Source organism: Indicator indicator, chromosome 1, assembly GCF_027791375.1.
Source record: "Indicator indicator isolate 239-I01 chromosome 1, UM_Iind_1.1, whole genome shotgun sequence".
NCBI classification, from domain to species: domain Eukaryota; kingdom Metazoa; phylum Chordata; class Aves; order Piciformes; family Indicatoridae; genus Indicator; species Indicator indicator.
In genome coordinates this window covers 20756986-20774452 of record NC_072010.1, presented here as the reverse complement: position 1 = coordinate 20774452, position 17467 = coordinate 20756986, and the positions used below count along the sequence as shown (strand labels likewise).

At 40.6% G+C, this 17467-nt stretch overlaps 1 protein-coding gene across 1 annotated transcript in view; it reads right to left on the bottom strand.

Annotated features, from left to right (window-relative positions):
- The window catches only part of SGCG (sarcoglycan gamma), a 71391-nt gene that overhangs the window by 26150 nt on the left and 27774 nt on the right, over positions 1-17467 (bottom strand). The window contains exon 4 of the mRNA XM_054384406.1: positions 9904-10023. Coding sequence (XP_054240381.1) covers positions 9904-10023 — 120 coding nt within the window. The remainder of the gene's footprint in view (positions 1-9903; positions 10024-17467) is intronic.

Here is a 17467-nt window from a genome sequence, read left to right as displayed (position 1 = left end):
CCACTAGAGTTAATATAGAGAATTAAAATCCCACAAAATCTTTGCAAATACTACAGACTTAAATGATCATATTTTTTTTCCCGACTATACTATACATAGCACAAATTATGGCATGTAGCTTCACCAAAGATTTTTCAGCAATTCTCAGGGCTAGCTTAGCTGCATTGTGTCATGGGATGAGGTATAATGAAGATAAGATACAAATGAATTCCCATTGTTAGATAAGCTGCATAGTTTCTTATAATGCCAGTTGTATGAAACTGCATAGTTCGAATTTTCATGCCTTGTTACAGTGCTGCCTATCATTAGATACAATGGCCACAGTGGTAGAATTAGACCTTGTGTCAATTTCTTGTTATCTAAATAATAGTGAGGATCTTGGAGCACTTACTACATTTCCACCTCATTTGAAGGTCTACAAGAAAGTTGTGCATTTGATAACACTGCTGGTCTGGAGAGAAAGACATAGCAATTATCACCTGGCTTCTTCTGGTTGTCTGAAAGAAGGCCTCACTACTTCTTCCTGATCAGGTGGTCAGCAGTGTACAACCCTCTCAACTACCCATGTTGATCTGTCCTCTAGTATTGATGCATAAGCTCTCAGAGGGCTTCTCATCCATTTCAGGAGGAGGTGGTGCATTTACACTGCTCTTGCACATAAAGGGCAACTCCCTCTTCAGCTTTCATAGGTTCACAGATTTATGGTTTGGGTTGGAAAGGATCTTAAAGATCATCTGGTTCCATCCCCTCTGTCACTAGACCGGGTTGCTCAAAGCCTCATCCAACCTGTCCTTGAACTTCTCCAGGGAGGGGGCATCCACAAACTCCCTGGGCAACCTGTTCTGGCGTCTCCCCACCCTCACTGTAAAGAATTTCTTTCTAATATCTAGACTAAATCTACCTTCCTCAAGCTTGAATCCATTCCCTCTCATCCTATCACTACAAGCCTTAACCTGTCTTACTTGAAGAGCCTCTCTTCCAGTGAAGTATTTTGAGCCTCATGTTTGCAAAGCACCTGCACGATCTGCATATTATGGTGTGGCACCATTGTAGATACAGTCCTCAGATTTAAAGCACTGAAACAGCTAGTACATACTGGAGCAACTCCAATAAATTTTCCTGCTATGTCTGTGTCTCACAGCCCTACTTTTTATTTAGTCCACTTGCTATAAACCACACAGTTTCAATTATTAGAAAGATTAGGGAATGAAATAATCATTTTTGTTAATATTTTGCAAAAGTAACATGAATGGCTACTCACAGAATGAAGAAATGGCATACCCTCTCTTAAGAGTAATAATTGGGAGTGAAAAAAGGTAAATGGAACCTCACAATTTAATCATGAATATCATGAATACAGTCTATTATCTGCTACTGCTGACAAAACAACAAATAGCAGACTTTAAAAGGAAAAGATGTCTTTCAAACTCAGCTGGTGAGGTTTGTCTCCACATTAGACATCATCAGCGTGGGCAGACTTTGAAAAGCTCTATTGTGTTCTGCCTGATTTTTATGCAATTCCTCTGTCATCTATAGAAATCCATACAATCACTACAGCACTACAGAACTTCTGGTGATATAAAAATGAAGAGTGTTTGTGTTTGAGAAAGAGCTTGGTAAGTTTAGAAAAGAAATTATATGATTTACTTATATGTCTATGAAAGGGATGTGAACTGGTAAATTAGATGATTTTAGCAAGGATTGGACTAGTTGCATTAAAGATGACCAGATATACACAGAGAGACATCAGAAAGAGAAGCCTGGCAAAACTTATTGGAGGAGGGAAGTGAAATCTATACAGAAAGAGATTTATGAGTGTAATCATGGTTGCTGAAGGCTTGTTTGAAATAAGGCAGATCCCTACTTCAGAGATCTGCTCCTATCTCTTGGTCAGGATGGCAGGTCTCTTGGTTTAAGCACCACTGTGGCTCTAAAACAAGGCAGAGAGTGTAAGAGAGACCCAAACACCCCTGGGAAGCCCAAATGTATTGCTAGTTGTCAGCCTGAACAAACTAGGAGTCTCTGAGTCAGCACTAAACCCCAGCAATTATATAATTTTAATTAAAAATAATCTTTCTGAATGCCTTTATAAAACAGCATTGTCATTGGGGCACTCCCTCCTCACTGGAAGAGATTGAAGCCCACGCACAGCAGTGAACAACTCTGGGGATCTCACCCTCTCATTCTTTTTTGAAGGTGAACCATGAAAGAGAATGAAATCGTGTTGCCAGAGGCAGAGCTTCACTTTGCTGACAGACATCAAAAGTGCTTGCTCCCAGCTGTCCCCTCACTCGGGGCACCTAACATCTTATATAGTACTACAGAGCACTGTCTGGGAAGTGACGCTGCAGAATTGAAGTCCTCTGGGCCAAGGAAAGAATTCAGCCCAGGTCTCCCACTTCCCAGAACAGACACTCTGCTCTGAAAGTGAAGTGTCAGTCTGTTCTCCCAAGTACCAAGTGACAGGATTAGAAGAAATGGCCTCAAGTAGCCAGAGGATGTTTAGATTGGATATTAGGAAATATTTATTCATTAAAGGGATGTTAAGCATTGGAACAGGCTGCCCAGGGAAGTGGTGGAGTCACTATCCTTGAAGACATTTAAAAGATGTGCAGGTGTGGTGCTTAGGAACATGCTTTTGTGGGGGACTTGGTAGCACTAGGTTAATGACTTGATCTTAAAGGTCCTCTCAAACCTAAATGATTCCATAAATCTAAGATTATATAAAGACAGGTAAGTGGTAGCAGACAGTATCACTTGCATGGAAATAGGGGCTACTGGAAGAAAGGCAACAGGAAACATCAGTATTAGTGCTCTAGATTGAGGGGGGAGAGGTGATGTAAGAGGGAACAGAAAGGCTTATCTGAATTTTCTAGAGCTGACATCTCAGCAACTTGCCTTCCTGGGAATAAAAACAACCCTTCATCATCAGTGTTAAGCTTGGACATCATGACACTAAAATAAATATAAAATAATCTCAGGGCATCTTTTTTTTTGACAGCCCTATATTAATTTCATTACCTACTATATTTTTTAAACTGTAATTTAATTTTTAAACTGTAGATGAATATTACTATATTTACTGTTTTATAGACTGTTTATGAAGACAAAATATTTAAACCTAAAATATACAAAATTGATACTAATTTTCTTAATGAGAGGATTGAATTTGGCAAGGTTCATTACCACCCACACACTCTGTCTTGCAAGGATTGTCTGCCTCTTCAAAATCTAACAGAATGTTTATTCATACCCCTAAATTGTCTCTTACTTAACTTACCTTCTGAACAAAAGCATTTAAATTAAACAATGAACATTGAACTTCAGCATTACCCACTCAAACTGAAAACCTTTTTACAGAACAGAGCACTAGAAAATTACCAACAATACTCAGCAAACACTTTAAGAGATTACGAAAGACAACAGAAGGATAAATAGTAAACTGAAAAAAGGGTGATACAATATGGTTTTCTATAAGGACACTGACTCCTTCTGCCCTTTTCTTCAAGAAGAGTGGAGGGTAAGCAACTGTATTTTATTACTTTCTTACCTACTTATCACCAAAATATCACCCAACACAACAGTTGTGATATATAAATTATAATTTGTATCTGTCAAAAAGTAAGTTTTTGTGCAGTAGTTGAGACCACTTTATATTTACTGAATGCTAATTATTTTTCTATTGTATATAATTTTATTTCCTTGAACCTATTTTAAAATAACAGAAGCATATAAAGGCAGGGATTGAAAAGGACCCCTGGAGATCATCTAGTTCAACCCAACTGCTTAATACAGGTATGTCTAGATCAGGTTGCACAGGAATGCACCCAGGTGGGTTTTGAAAGTCCCCAGAGGAGACTCCACATCTTCTCTGGGCAGCCTGTTCCACTTCTAAGTAAAGAATTTTCTCCTTAAGTTCAAGTGGAACCTCCTGTGTTCTAGTTGTACCCACTGCCTCTTGTCCTATCACTGGCCAGCACCGAGAAAGCCCAGCCCCATCCTCACCACTGCTACCTTTTAGATATTTACATGCACTGATCAAATCACCTCTCAGTCTTCTACAGGTGAAACAGTCCCAGGTCTTTGCCTCTCCTCATAAGAGAGATACTCTACTCCCTAATCATCTTTGTGGCTCTTCATTGGACCCTCCAATAGTTGCCTGTCTTTCTTGAACTGCGGAGACACGGTAGGGAAGAGTAGAGGGAAGGAGAACCTCTTTGATCTTCTGGCCACACTATTCTTAATGCACCCCAGAATACCATTGGCCTTCTTGGCCATGAGGCACATTACAGAATCACAGATTTAACCAAGTTGGAAAAGACCTTCAACATCATCAAGTCCAACCTATCACCCAACACCATCTAATCAACTAAACCATGGCACTAAGTGCCTCATCCAGTCTTACTTTAAACACTTACTTTAAACACTGACTCCACCACCTCCCTGGGCAGCCCGTTCTGCCCAGCTGGCAAAAATGCCACAGAGCAGCACAGAGTCACCATTGCTGGTTCATTGTGAACTTGTCCACCAGCACTCCCAGGTCCTTTTCTGCTGAGCTGCCTTCTGGCTGATTTCCAGCAGATCAATCCCTAACCCGTACTGATGCATGGGGTTATTCCTCCTCAGGTGCCCTTGTATTCAGCCACTCCTCCCAGTTTTGTATAATCACCAGACTTGCTGAGAATGCACTGTCTTCCTTCATCTACATTATGGATGAATATCATAGAATCATAGAATCAAGAAGGCTGGAAGAGATCTCAAGGATCATCGAGTCCAACCTGTCACCCTAAACCTCATGACCTTCTAAACCATGGCACCAAGTGCCACGTCCAATCCCCTCTTGGACACCTCCAGGGATGGTGACTCCACCACCTCCCTGGGCAGCACATTCCAATGGCCAACCACTCTCTCTGTGAAGAACTTTCTCCTCACCTCCAGCCTAAACCTCCCCTGGCTCAGCTTGAGACTGTGTCCTCTTGTTCTGGTGCTGGTTGCCTGGGAGAAGAGACCAAGCCCCTCCTGGCTACAACCTCCCTTCAGGTAGTTGGAGACAGCAATGAGGTCACCCCTGAGCCTCCTCTTCTCCAGGCTAAACAGTCCCAGCTCCCTCAGCCTCTCCTCATAGGCCTTGTGCTCAAGGCCTCTCAGCAGCCTCGTTGCCCTTCTCTGGACATGCTCCAGCAATTCAACATCTTTCCTAAACTGAGGGGCCCAGAACTGGACACAGTACTCAAGGTGTGGCCTAACCAGTGCCGTGTACAGGGGTACAATGACCTCCCTGCTCCTGCTGGTCAAACTATTCTTGATGCAGGCCAGGATGCCATTGGCTCTCTTGGCCACCTGGGCACACTGCTGGCTCATGTTCAGGCGGCTGTCAACCAGTACCCCCAGGTCCCTTTCTGCCTGGCTGCTCTCCAGCCACTCTGACCCCAGCCTGTAGCTCTGCATGGGGTTGTTGTGGCCGAAGTGCAGCACCCGGCACTTGGACTTGTTGAATGCCATCCTGTTGGACTCTGCCCATCTGTCCAGCCTGTCAAGGTCCCTCTGCAGAGCCCTTCTACCTTCTAACAGATAAACACCTGCTCCCATCTTGGTGTCATCTGCAAATTTACTGATGATGGACTCAATCCCCTCATCCAGATCATCAATAAAGATATTGAACAGGATGGGGCCCAGCACTGATCCCTGGGGGACACCACTAGTGACAGGCTGCCAGCTGGATGTGGCACCATTCACCACCACTCTCTGGGCACGGCCCTCCAGCCAGTTCCTAACCCAGCACAGAGTGCTCCTGTCCAAGCCACAGGCTGCCAGCTTGGCCAGGAGTTTGCTGTGGGGGATGGTGTCAAAGGCCTTGCTGAAGTCCAGGTAGACTACATCCACAGCCTTTCCTATGTCCACCAGGCTGGTCACCTGATCATAGAAGGAGATCAGGTTGGTGAGGCAGGACCTGCCCTTCCTAAACCCATGTTGGCTGGGCCTGATTCCTTGGCCATCCTTCAGGTGTGCAGTGATTGCCCCCAAGACAATCTGCTCCATGATTTTCCCTGGCACTGAGGTCAGGCTGACAGGCCTGTAGTTCCCAGGTTCTTCTGTCCGTCCCTTCTTGTGGATGGGTGTCACATTGGCCAGTTTCCAGTCTTCTGGGACCTCTCCAGTGAGCCAGGACTGGTGGAAAATGATGGAGAGAGGCTTGGCCAGCTCATCTGCCAGCTCTTTCAGCACCCTAGGATGAATCCCATCAGGTCCCATGGACTTGTGAATATCCAAGTGACTCAACAAGTCTCGAACTAATTCCACATGGATTTCAGGAGTACAACACTGCTCCTTGACCCCATCAACCAGTTCAGGAGGCCAGTTATCCTGAAGTCTTCCTGCCTTACTGTTGAAAATGGAGGCAAAGAAGGTATTTAGAATCTCAGCCTTCTCCTCACCCTTAGTTACAATGTTACCCTCCACGTCCAATAAAGAGTGGAGGCTCCTCTTGCCCTTCTTTTTAGCATTAATATATTTATAAAAATGCTTTTTGTTGTCCTTCACGGAAGCGGCCAGTTTAATTTCTAACTGTGCTTTTGCCTCTCTAATTTTTCTTCTACATGATCTAACAACATCCTTAAACATATCACTAGTTGCCTCCCCCCCTTTCCAAAGGTGATAAACCCTCTTTTTTTCCCTTAAATCCTTCAGGAGCTCCTTGCTCATCCAGGCCGGTCGTCTTCCCCGCCGGCTCGTCTTACGGCATGTGGGAACTGCCAGTTCCTGTGCCTTTAGGAGCTCCTGTTTGAAGTAGGTCCAACCATCCTGGACCCCTTTGTTCTTAAGGGCTGTTACCCAGGGAACTTTCTGAATAAGTTGCCTGAACAACCTGAAGTTTGCCCTCCGAAAGTCCAAAGTGAGGGTTCTGTTACTGCTCCTCCCTATTTCCCTGCATATTGAAAACTCCACTATCTCATGGTCGCTGCACCCTAGACAGCCTCCAACCATCACATCTCCCACCAGCCCTTCTCTATTTGAGAACAGCAGATCAAGCAGAGCCTTACCCCTGGTAGATGCACCTAAGAGCTGCATCAGGAAGTTGTCATCCATGCACTCTAGGAACCTTCTGGACTGTCTCCTCTCTGCTGAATTAAGTTCCCAGCAGATGTCTGGTAGGTTAAAGTCCCCCACAAGGACAAGGTCTGATGATCTTGAGACAGCTTCCAGCTGCTTATAGAATATCTCATCGGCCTCCTCGTCCTGGTTGGGTGGTCTATAACAGACTCCAACCAGGATGTCAGTTTTGTGCGGCCTCCCTCTGATTTTAACCCACAAGCATTCAACCCTTTCTTCTGCAACCTCAAGTTCTGAGGCATCAAAGGATTTCCTAATACACAGGGCCACCCCTCCTCCTCTTCTCCCTTGCCTGTCTCTCCTAAAGAGCTTATAACCCCCCAGTGTGGTACTCCAATTGTGAGAATCGTCCCACCATGTTTCTGTGATGGCAACTACATCATAGTTCTCCTGGTGAACCAAGAGTTCCAGTTCATCTTGTTTGTTGCCCATACTGCGTGCATTGGTGTACATGCACTTCAGCTGGGCTGCTGATTTCACCAGTTTATGTGGTCCTCCCTCCTCTCCAGGGAGACTGGTTTCCACGCCCACCCCCTTCAGACCTAGTTTAAAGCCCTCCCAATGAGTCCTGCCAAGCCCAGTGCCAGCACCCTCTTACCCTTATATATATTGAATAAGACTGGACCCAGTACTGACTTCTGGGGAAGACCACTAGCCATAGGCCTCCAACTAGACCCTGCACTGCTCTCCAGTCTTTGGATAGTCTTCTAGTTGTCAAGTTTGCAGGGCAGGCAAGGGAGTGAAAAATGGGACTTCTATGGTCAGGGACTCTAAGATAACTTGTGCAGGAAGATTAGAATCATAGAAGCATTGAGGTTGGAAAAGACCTTTAAGATCATCAAGTCCAACTGTCAACCCAACATCACCAAGCTCACATGTCCTCAAGTACCATGTCTACACATTTTTTGAATATCTCCAGGGATGGTGACTCCACCATTTCCCTGGGTAGCCTGGTCAATGCTTGACCACTCCTTCATTAAAGTAAGTTTTTCTTAATATTCAATCTAAACCTCCCCTGGTACAACTTGAGGGTATTCCTTCTCATCCTGCCACTTGCTTCATGAGAGAAGAGACTGACTCCCTTGGTTTTAGACTTTTTCATTATTCCAGAAATACCATAAATCACAGATATTTGCTCTCTGCTGTACTGTATTTTAGTTGAAAACTGTCAGGTTTTCTTACAAATTGTTACTGAGCTTTTCATGGCTCACATAAGAAACAAAATCAAATAGTTCAATATATTATAAATAAAAGCTATAAAATGTTCTTTGCACACTTTAAGCCTGAGGTATTCTGTTTCTTATGGCGTGAACGTTTCAAAATGCATTTCACATTGATCTTGTTCTCTATCTAAAATGTTTAAAATCTCAGTAAGCAAAGTATTAATAATTTATCCTTTGTGGTAATAGTATAATTTAAACCACAATTTAATAAATAAATTTGAAGCAAAGTAGGCATGAATCTCCTCTCACTTATATTAATTTTACACTGAAATAGCCTCACTGACTTTAATGGATTTGCTTTTGAACTGAACAACAGTGTAAAAGAGGAACAGTCAATGTGCCTTTCTACAGTATCTGCTAAAATAAACAATTATTCTTGCAGTGTAAAGGTTAATATTGGCCGAGTCAGAACACATATTTTAGCATAACAATTTCAGCTTGTGTATGAGTAATTTGTACTTACTTTGAGCAGAGATAGACCTTTCCCAAATCAGTTAACAATTATGTGGTTTTCCATATCTTTGTTAAACATGCTTTTCTATTAAAGTTTAGCATCCCTTGGGCAAATAATAATTATTTGATATGGTTTTCTGGTTAAACAAAGTTGCAATTTCAATTAGGTTAAAAAGTAAAAAACTTAAGATAAGACCCTCAGGCGTAAACAAAATTTATTAACACGTTTATTATGACTTAACTTTGGCTTTGAAACACTAATTGTATAGTTATCACCACATTTGTAGTTTTTCACAGTGAAATAATGCAAATATATCCATTCAAAATAAGACCTCAAGATTTTAGAGGACCAACAATTAGCAGAAGTTAAACATATTAGTTGCAATCAGGCTAAAAATATTAAAGATTGAATTGAAAGCAAGGTACAGGATAATTAAAATTTTTCCTTTCATGGCTCTTTCTGCTTAAAAAGAAATCAAACATTGGTGTATCTCTTTTAATGCCACCTTACACCTGGAAAATGAAGGTTGACTTTATCAGGTCATATGAAAGGAAACAGCTTTTCATGTGATTACTCATTTACAAAGTAAGGTGTCACTTTGGTGATTTGCAGAAAGAGCCTAAGACAAACGTGTCTTTTGACAGCAGGCATTTTAAATCTACTACGAATACCATCTTGTGACATATGTGTCAGACACAAAGCAGAAATATAGTGGTTTTCACTTTGAAAAAGAAAATTTTATGAAAATATCGGAGACAGACTAAGGAGTTTTCACACATAAAGCTCAATACCACTCAAACTGCAATATCTAGAAATGTTTTTCAGCCTCAGTGAAGAGTGTGCAGTGGGAACATGAAAATAGTCAGAAAAAATGCAGTAGTAAAGTTCCAATCACTTTAAAATAAAATACACACATACATAAATAAATATATATTACTATTTTGCTGTAAAAAGTTGAGATTATTTATTGAAAATGGTCAGAATATCTTCATATTTCTACTTTCTCATGAGGTAAAAACAGAACTCACATTCATACACAGTGATATATTTTTAAATGACATTTTCATTGTGCTTTGCTTGTGGCTATTGTTGGGCATTTCTTAAAGTGTTACAGACCTGTTACTCGAAGTTTATCAGTGCCAATGACAACCTCGTTTTCATCAACTGTGAAAAGTGGTTTGCCGTCCTTTGAGTTGATCTGAAACTGCTGGCCATGGAATTCTACCATTTTAGGACCTGTGAAACATAAGTAGAATAACAGAATAATTGCATCAGCTTTATTCAGTTTTCAACATAAACTGCTAATAATTGGAGTTGGAGTCTTAATAATTTAGTGACTCACTTAAGTACATAAGGATCATGAAGCACGCAGATATTCTAAAGAGAGCAAACCTGTAAATACTGAAATTGGGTAAGTCTAATTTGTTGTTCAAAATTATATGTGGAGTCATGCTTTCAAGTTGTATTTCCAGGAAATTTAAGCAATCCCTCAAGAATTGATCAAGACAACCATTCATGTTCTTGGTGTTTAAGCTGCTAAGAGTCTTTGATCAGTATGAGTCTATCTTTTTTAATATTTTTATTTTTTTAGCATAAATACTAATTACCGAAGTCTTTGCAGAATCTTCCCTTTTGATTAGAGAGGTTTGAATACTTGGAAATTACAACCATTCCATGTAAGAGCAGGATCACAGTATCACAGTATCACACTATATCAGAGGTTGGAAGGGACCTCAAAGAGATCATCAGGTCCAACTCCCTGCCAGAGCAGGATCTCTTAGGGTAGTCCGCACAGGAACGCATCCAGGCGGGTTTTGAAAGTCTCCAGAGAAGGAGACTCCACAACCCCCCTGGGCAGCCTGTTCCAGTGCTCTGTCACCCTCACTGTAAAGAAGTTTCTCCTCGTGTTGAGGTGAAATCTTCTACGTTCTAGTTTGAACCCATTGTTCCTTGTCCTATCACTGTGAACCACCGAAAAGAGCCTGGTCCCCTCCACTTGACACCCATCCCTCAGATATTTATAGACATTGATCAGATCCCCTCTCAGTCTTCTCTTCTCCAGACTAAACAGTCCCAGGAATCTCAGTCTCTCTTCTTAGGGGAGATGGATCTTCAGCTCTTTATAACAAATGTCGGTTTAGCTCCATATATCTAACAAATGTTACTGATTATATTCTTTGAAGAGTTTCAAACAGCTACGAAACTATTTGCAATTAAATCTGGTACTCCAAAAATTAAAATCTTTTTAAGAGTGTCTTTACATATTAGCAGACACTAAATTCAGTAAAACATCCTTTTCTACAGTAATGGCTTTGTAAAGCACATATAAATCAAACCCTTAGTATTCCCCTCACAACTCAATCGATTAAAAATTCTCATCACATCCGTTTGAATGCCTATTTGATAAAGTCATCATCTAAATATATGTTCAGAATTAAAATTACAGAAAATGGCCAAAGCAGTTATGACTCCTTCTCAGAAATTTTTAATAAAGGTAATTCACAGACTATCCATGGCACTAAGAGGCACTGAGCTGTTTCCTTCCTAGTAAGAGTCTGTCTTACCATGCCTACTTCCATACATGTTAAATATATTCCAGGCAGTAATTCTCACAAGAAATAGGATTTTTTTTTTTTTTTGCTTTTGTTGGATGGCATGAGGTGACAGATGATTGACACTGCTAAGAAATATATTCAGGTATTTCCTAAAGTCTGCATGGTAGCTCATGTGAGGAATACATACCATAACGAATATCAAATTGTTTATTGCTTCATTTAGCAGACAGAAAATTCTACTTTTAAGTGCCCATCAAGCACAGGAAGGGTTATAGAAGCCATAATGCCCTAAACTAGGGCAACAGTTCTAAGGCCTAAAACCCAATATTGAATCTACTTGGAAATGATCAGGATGGAGAGGTGAACTCTACAGTTCACAGTACTCTGTTGGACATGTGCACCCAGGCACAGCCTTACTGATTTCAATGTGGCTCTTCTCTGAAACTCCTCTGAAATGTGTGACAATACTTCCGAGAAGTGTATTGTGAAAAGTGGTGGGGTTGTTTGTTTGTTTGTTGTTGTTTTTTTAACTGTAAAAGTAGCAGTTCTGGGTAAGTGAGTCAAGGAGGCAAAGAGAGATCCCTATCAATACTTTCCTAGAAAACCTTGGTTAAGGTGTCATATGGTTAAGTAAGGAAATTGCCCATTTCTTTAATGTATGTAGATTCTTGTTTATTCAAACAAATCAAAAGCCTAAGTAAACTATCTGTTATCACCTTTACTGGTGCTGTAGGAGCCAGATCCTCATCCTTCCCATTCATCCAAACACTCACTCAGCACTGAGTGAGGGAAACACAAATCAAAGCCTGTGCTGTCTGACATGAAACAGCTTGGGTGATTCAGGCACGGTGAAGGTTTTTGCTGTAAGAGATATCGGAGTGATTCTTGATCCCCTTTGTTGAAGACTTTTACACTGCATAGAAAAGGAACGTACTGATTGGAATCTTTACTTTCTCTAGAGAACAGGAACCTAAGTCTCCAGCTTCCAGGGTCAACAAGGCAGCTATAGGACTGCTGGAGGAAAGTTGTGCTACACTTTTTCTTCTGATTCTGCTTGTTGTCAGACCTCATTCTAAAAAGCAAGCAACTAAAACATCTACTGGATTAGTTCCAACAGACAAAACAGAAATGGGAATGCGTTGTAGGCTCTGACAAAGGTAAGTACTTTCCAGTGCTGTCAATATTTCAGTAAGCCTGACATGCTGGAAGCAGGTATTTTTATATAGCTATAGAATATTTATTGATTAAAAGAATTTAACAACAGAGTGAAGATCCTGAAGACTTACATTTTAGATATATGCACTTTAAGGTAAAGTAGGTGCCCCAAGACCTCCCATAGTTTCAGTTCTAAGCTGTGATGTTGTATAGTGTGGGTAATCTTTAAAATATGAATTAGAAAGTGCTCTAAGTATATTTGAACAATTGTGCAAGCCTGCAAACAATATGTAGCAATATCTTTGAAGGATTCAGAACTATATGCTGCAGTTTATACATAATTGTTAATTATTTACATGTGATCACAGAAATACACTTTAATGTGTGAAGATACCATTTGCTTAGAGAGAATGTTATCTACTGATTTCCTTGGTACAAAGGCAGTCATCTTTGAAAATAAATTGGCAGGCTTCGATACCGGCACCTCTGCTCTTTCCTTCTCAGCACCTTGTGTGATGGTTTAAAACTGTCTTTTTAAGTTTTCTTTGCAAAGCTCAAGCAGAGAAAGCTAAAGAATGTAAATAAGTCACTATTGGGTGTAAGAAAGCAAAATAATGTTTGTGCTAAACACTTCCATTGGAGTGCTAGAAAAGTTTAAGAATCTCTACTCAAAACAGAGTTTGGGCAGTTAGAGTCTGAGTTCTCATCTTCCTTGCTGGGCTGTCTGGCTGCTGCTGCTGCTTCTTTTCTGGCTGAAGAAAACACACTGACCTTGGCAAGCTAATAGCCTCTCTGCTGCTTAACTCTCTGCCTTCTGCCAGGGGGGTCTGGAGGGATTTCTTCTGGTGTGTGGGGGGAGAGGCCCCTTGGGAGGTTCCTTCTTTGGGGGAAGCAAAGGGAGCTTGCTTGTGCTTTTCTGTTGATTGTATATATTTGTAAATGCTGTGAGTTGTGTATATTTGTACATATTCATTGTGTTTCGTCATAGATTGTAGATTTGCTTGTAAATACAGCTTTCATTTGCTTCCAGCCTGAGCTAGCCTGGTTACTGTCAGTGGGGGGGGATTTCAGCTCTCACACTGTTGCACCTTGGTAGACACAGAAGCCTCCATTGATAATAAAGCATTGGGGGTAAAAAAAGAGGATGTAGAAGTACCAGAGAAGCATGATGTGATAAGGGCCTATATTGATCTCTTCTAAGAGTACATTTATCTTCTTGATTCGATGATTTGCTGAATCTGCTTCACAAGCCATTTTGTCAAAGAAAGATTTTTCATGTTTCTCATAGTACGAACAGGAAAGAACTCAAACAGCACAGACTGATTAATGTAAATAATTTGTACATCTGCATATTGCCAGAATATTGACAGTTTATTAATTTGATTTATATGGCATGTAGATTAATTCACAGAGAAACGTGACATCACAAATTGATGATACAGCAGCTGCTTCAACTGCTTGAATTTAGGATGAATATATACATACTATGTGATATTTACATACCTTGGGTCAAATTCTATTTCCTCTACCTAAAAAAAATAAACATATACAAATACATGCGTGCAGACTGACTTCCTCATCTATCCTCTAAAAGGCAAATTTGAGGCATGATGTCCATACAAATATCATACTGATACAACTGGAGAGGTGATATATATCAGTTAAATTAAAGTACTACAGGCATGCATTAACTCCATTCCAACAGTGACAGGAACATGGCTGGGATTCAGTCTTTTTACTCCCAAATAACTGTTTTTTAATGTTAGACCACTATTCTTTTCATCTACCCATTTAATATCAGATTATTCCAGACAAGGCAGAATGCCTTTAATATGAGAAAATGGACTGAGTCCTACCTTAAAATAATGAGATAGGGGAAAACGAGAGAAAATTCTCCTTGGATAGATGAGTAACAAGAGGCAGAACAGGATTTGTAGAAAAGTGCTCACCCTGGCTGAGCAGGAAGTTTTAAGAAGCTAATGAATACATCTACACTGATAAATTGGAAAAAGCCATGGCAGATGAGACACAAGCACTGCCAATTTCTGCTAATCTGGCAGCATGCTACTTATCACTCTCTTGACCTGTGCCACACAGAGACCTCCCAGACAATGTCCCTGACTAGGGACTGTTTCTTACAGATGGGATCAATGACAATCTCCAGCTCTGGAGAGTTCAACACAAATGCCCCAGTAAAGTGGGACAAGGATTGTCCTAAAGATAATCCTCATTATCAAAGAATAGTATGGATAACAACCAATGTGTTTTAAATCTTCACAGGGAGTGGTGGGTTAACCAGATTCAAGCATTTGTTTTATTCATGTTAGAGATGAGACATCTCAGTACATGTGGAACAAATTTCAAAAGGCAATGATAGACTTTTAAAGAAATGTAAACATGAGTTAAAATTTTTTCCCAATGTCAATGAAATTGGAACACTGGCACAGGCTGCCCAGGGGGGTTGTGAAGTCTCCCTCTCTGGAGATATTGAAGACCTGCCTGGATGTGTTCCTGTGGGATCTGGTATAGGTGGTCCTGCTCTGCAGGAGGGTTGGACTAGATGATCCTTTGAGCTCCCTTCCAGCCCATGGCATCCTAGGATTCTGTGACATTTCTGTAACCAAAAGTGGTCATTAATTTCTCTTAGTTGTATTCCACAATACACATGCACTAGCTATGAATGCTAATTGTGTTGTGATCCTAGTAAGATTAATTTTCAGTTCACAGACAGCAGCCAAATTCAATATCTGAAACTTTAATCTCCTAATTCCTAAACGCATTTTGTTTACAACTCCAGTACATTAACTACATGTAAGTCAACTAATAATATATAATCATACTTGTTGATAAAATCCTTCAATTAAAAACCTAACACAGTTGAATGAAGGTTTATAGAGAGCATTTAAAGTGTTTTCCCATTGCTACCAGAAATGCCATAGGAATTCCCAGGTCAATTGGTTATCCTTGCTAATCAGGCAGAACAATTATTGCCCATTATTTCTTCACACTTCCTCCTGAAGTTCTGGTATAGAACCTGTGTGTGATCATCACATCACCTGTCTCTTGACATTGAGGATACACTTTTAAATGATGAAAAATTGTTCCAGAAACAGAAGATCTACTGTTTGCAAAGGAGCACACTGCTAAACAGTCTTTCTTTTTGTTTCTCTTGCTCACTGTTGACTTTCCTAGGAGGTTTTCCAACAAAGGAAGGTCTTTAGTTTAGTGAGTCCACTTCAGCCAAAAAGCATTTAAATAAAGTCCCTTCTACGGCTACCAAACCTTTGAATTCCAAGCCAATACAAATGTTGAAGTGCAAGGCAGCAAACAATCTTCTATGAAAAATAGGGCCTGCCATGAAATACACATCCACAAAGGCATAATGTCAATGTAATTGGTAACAAGTAGGCAGACCCTTCAAATCCAATTAGTTCTGCCAAGTACTAAGCACTTTCAGTGTCTGTAGATCTTTCAGAAGAAAAGGCTTTACAACAAGGAAATTATTTATTTTTTTCAGATCTTTTCTTACTCTCTTCTGCTATTCATCATTTCTGATAACTGATGGCTGTAACCTACTCTGTATGCTTAACTTTTTTCCTACCACCTAAAATCATTGAAAGGGAAATATAAGCTTTGGGGTTTTGCTATGCAATTTTTTAGTTAATTTTTATTATACTAAAGCATCTTGCTTAAAATAAGATCTCATTAAAAGTGTATTAAAAATGTAACACTCCCACAGATTCAGCTCTAGTTCTAGTAACACAATACCAATAAATATAAAGTCATTACTTTAGAAGTATAAAATCAGTCAGATTTTCATATGGAGTGGTATGGAATTACTTGCTGTTTTTTTTATTAGAATGAATGCATTATCACAGCGAATATGCAGCATATTGCATATATACATTTTACATCCATATCAAACTTCTCTCATCACCTTGAAAAATACATTCAATAAAAAAAATACATGCTATTAATAGAATACTTGCTTCTCTTGTTTCTTCTTTTTCTCTCAGTTCTCCTTTTATGCAATGTATGCAACAATTATACTCTCTCGGATCAAAGTAAGGATGCCTGACTGTCAGCAGTTCTTATACTTGTTCTTTATGGTTGAACACAAGTCTAGAGCTCTTTTAAAAATTGGTTCTGAATGATCATTGCAGACACTGATCTTATGACCTGGCAATTCAACCCAGTGCTAAGTATTTAGATGGTAGTACTTTCCCTTCTCAGAGTGATTTAGCTAACTAAGTGTTTTTCTCCATCTAGGCATTATCCTTATGAAAGTCTCTATTCAAAAAAAAAAAGCCCTAACTGAATTTTTCACCGAATCGTAGAACCACAGAAAACATCCAGTAGGAAGAGACCTCAAAGATCATCATATCCCACCTTTGACCAAGCTCTGAAGGGGCAACACTAAACCATGTCCCTAAGCGCCAGGTCCACACACTGCTTAAACACCTCCAGGGATGGTGACCACTGCCCTGGGCAGACCATTCCAATGTTTGATAACCCTCTCTGTGAAGACGTATTTCCTAGCATCCAACCTGAACCTCCCCTGGTGCAGCTTGAAACTATTTCTTCTAGTCCTGTTGCTTGCCACCAAGGAGAAGAGTGTGGTCCTCTCCTCACTACCTTCAGGTAGTTTTAGAGAGCGATGAGATCTCCCCTCAGCCTCTTCTTCTCTAGACTGAACAATGCCAGTGCCCTCAGATGCTCCTCTTAGTTCTTCTGCTCCAGGCCCTTCACCAGCCTCATTGCCCTTCTCTGAAAACACTCCAGAACTTCAATGTTCCTCTTGTAGTGAGGGACCCAGAACTGAACATGATACTTGAGGTGTGGCCTCACCAGTGCTGAGTACAGGAGGATGATCACCTCCCTGCTCCTGCTGGCCACAGTGTGTCTAATACAAGCCAGGATGCCATTGGCTTTCTTGACCACCTGGGCACACTGCTGATTTGTATTTAATC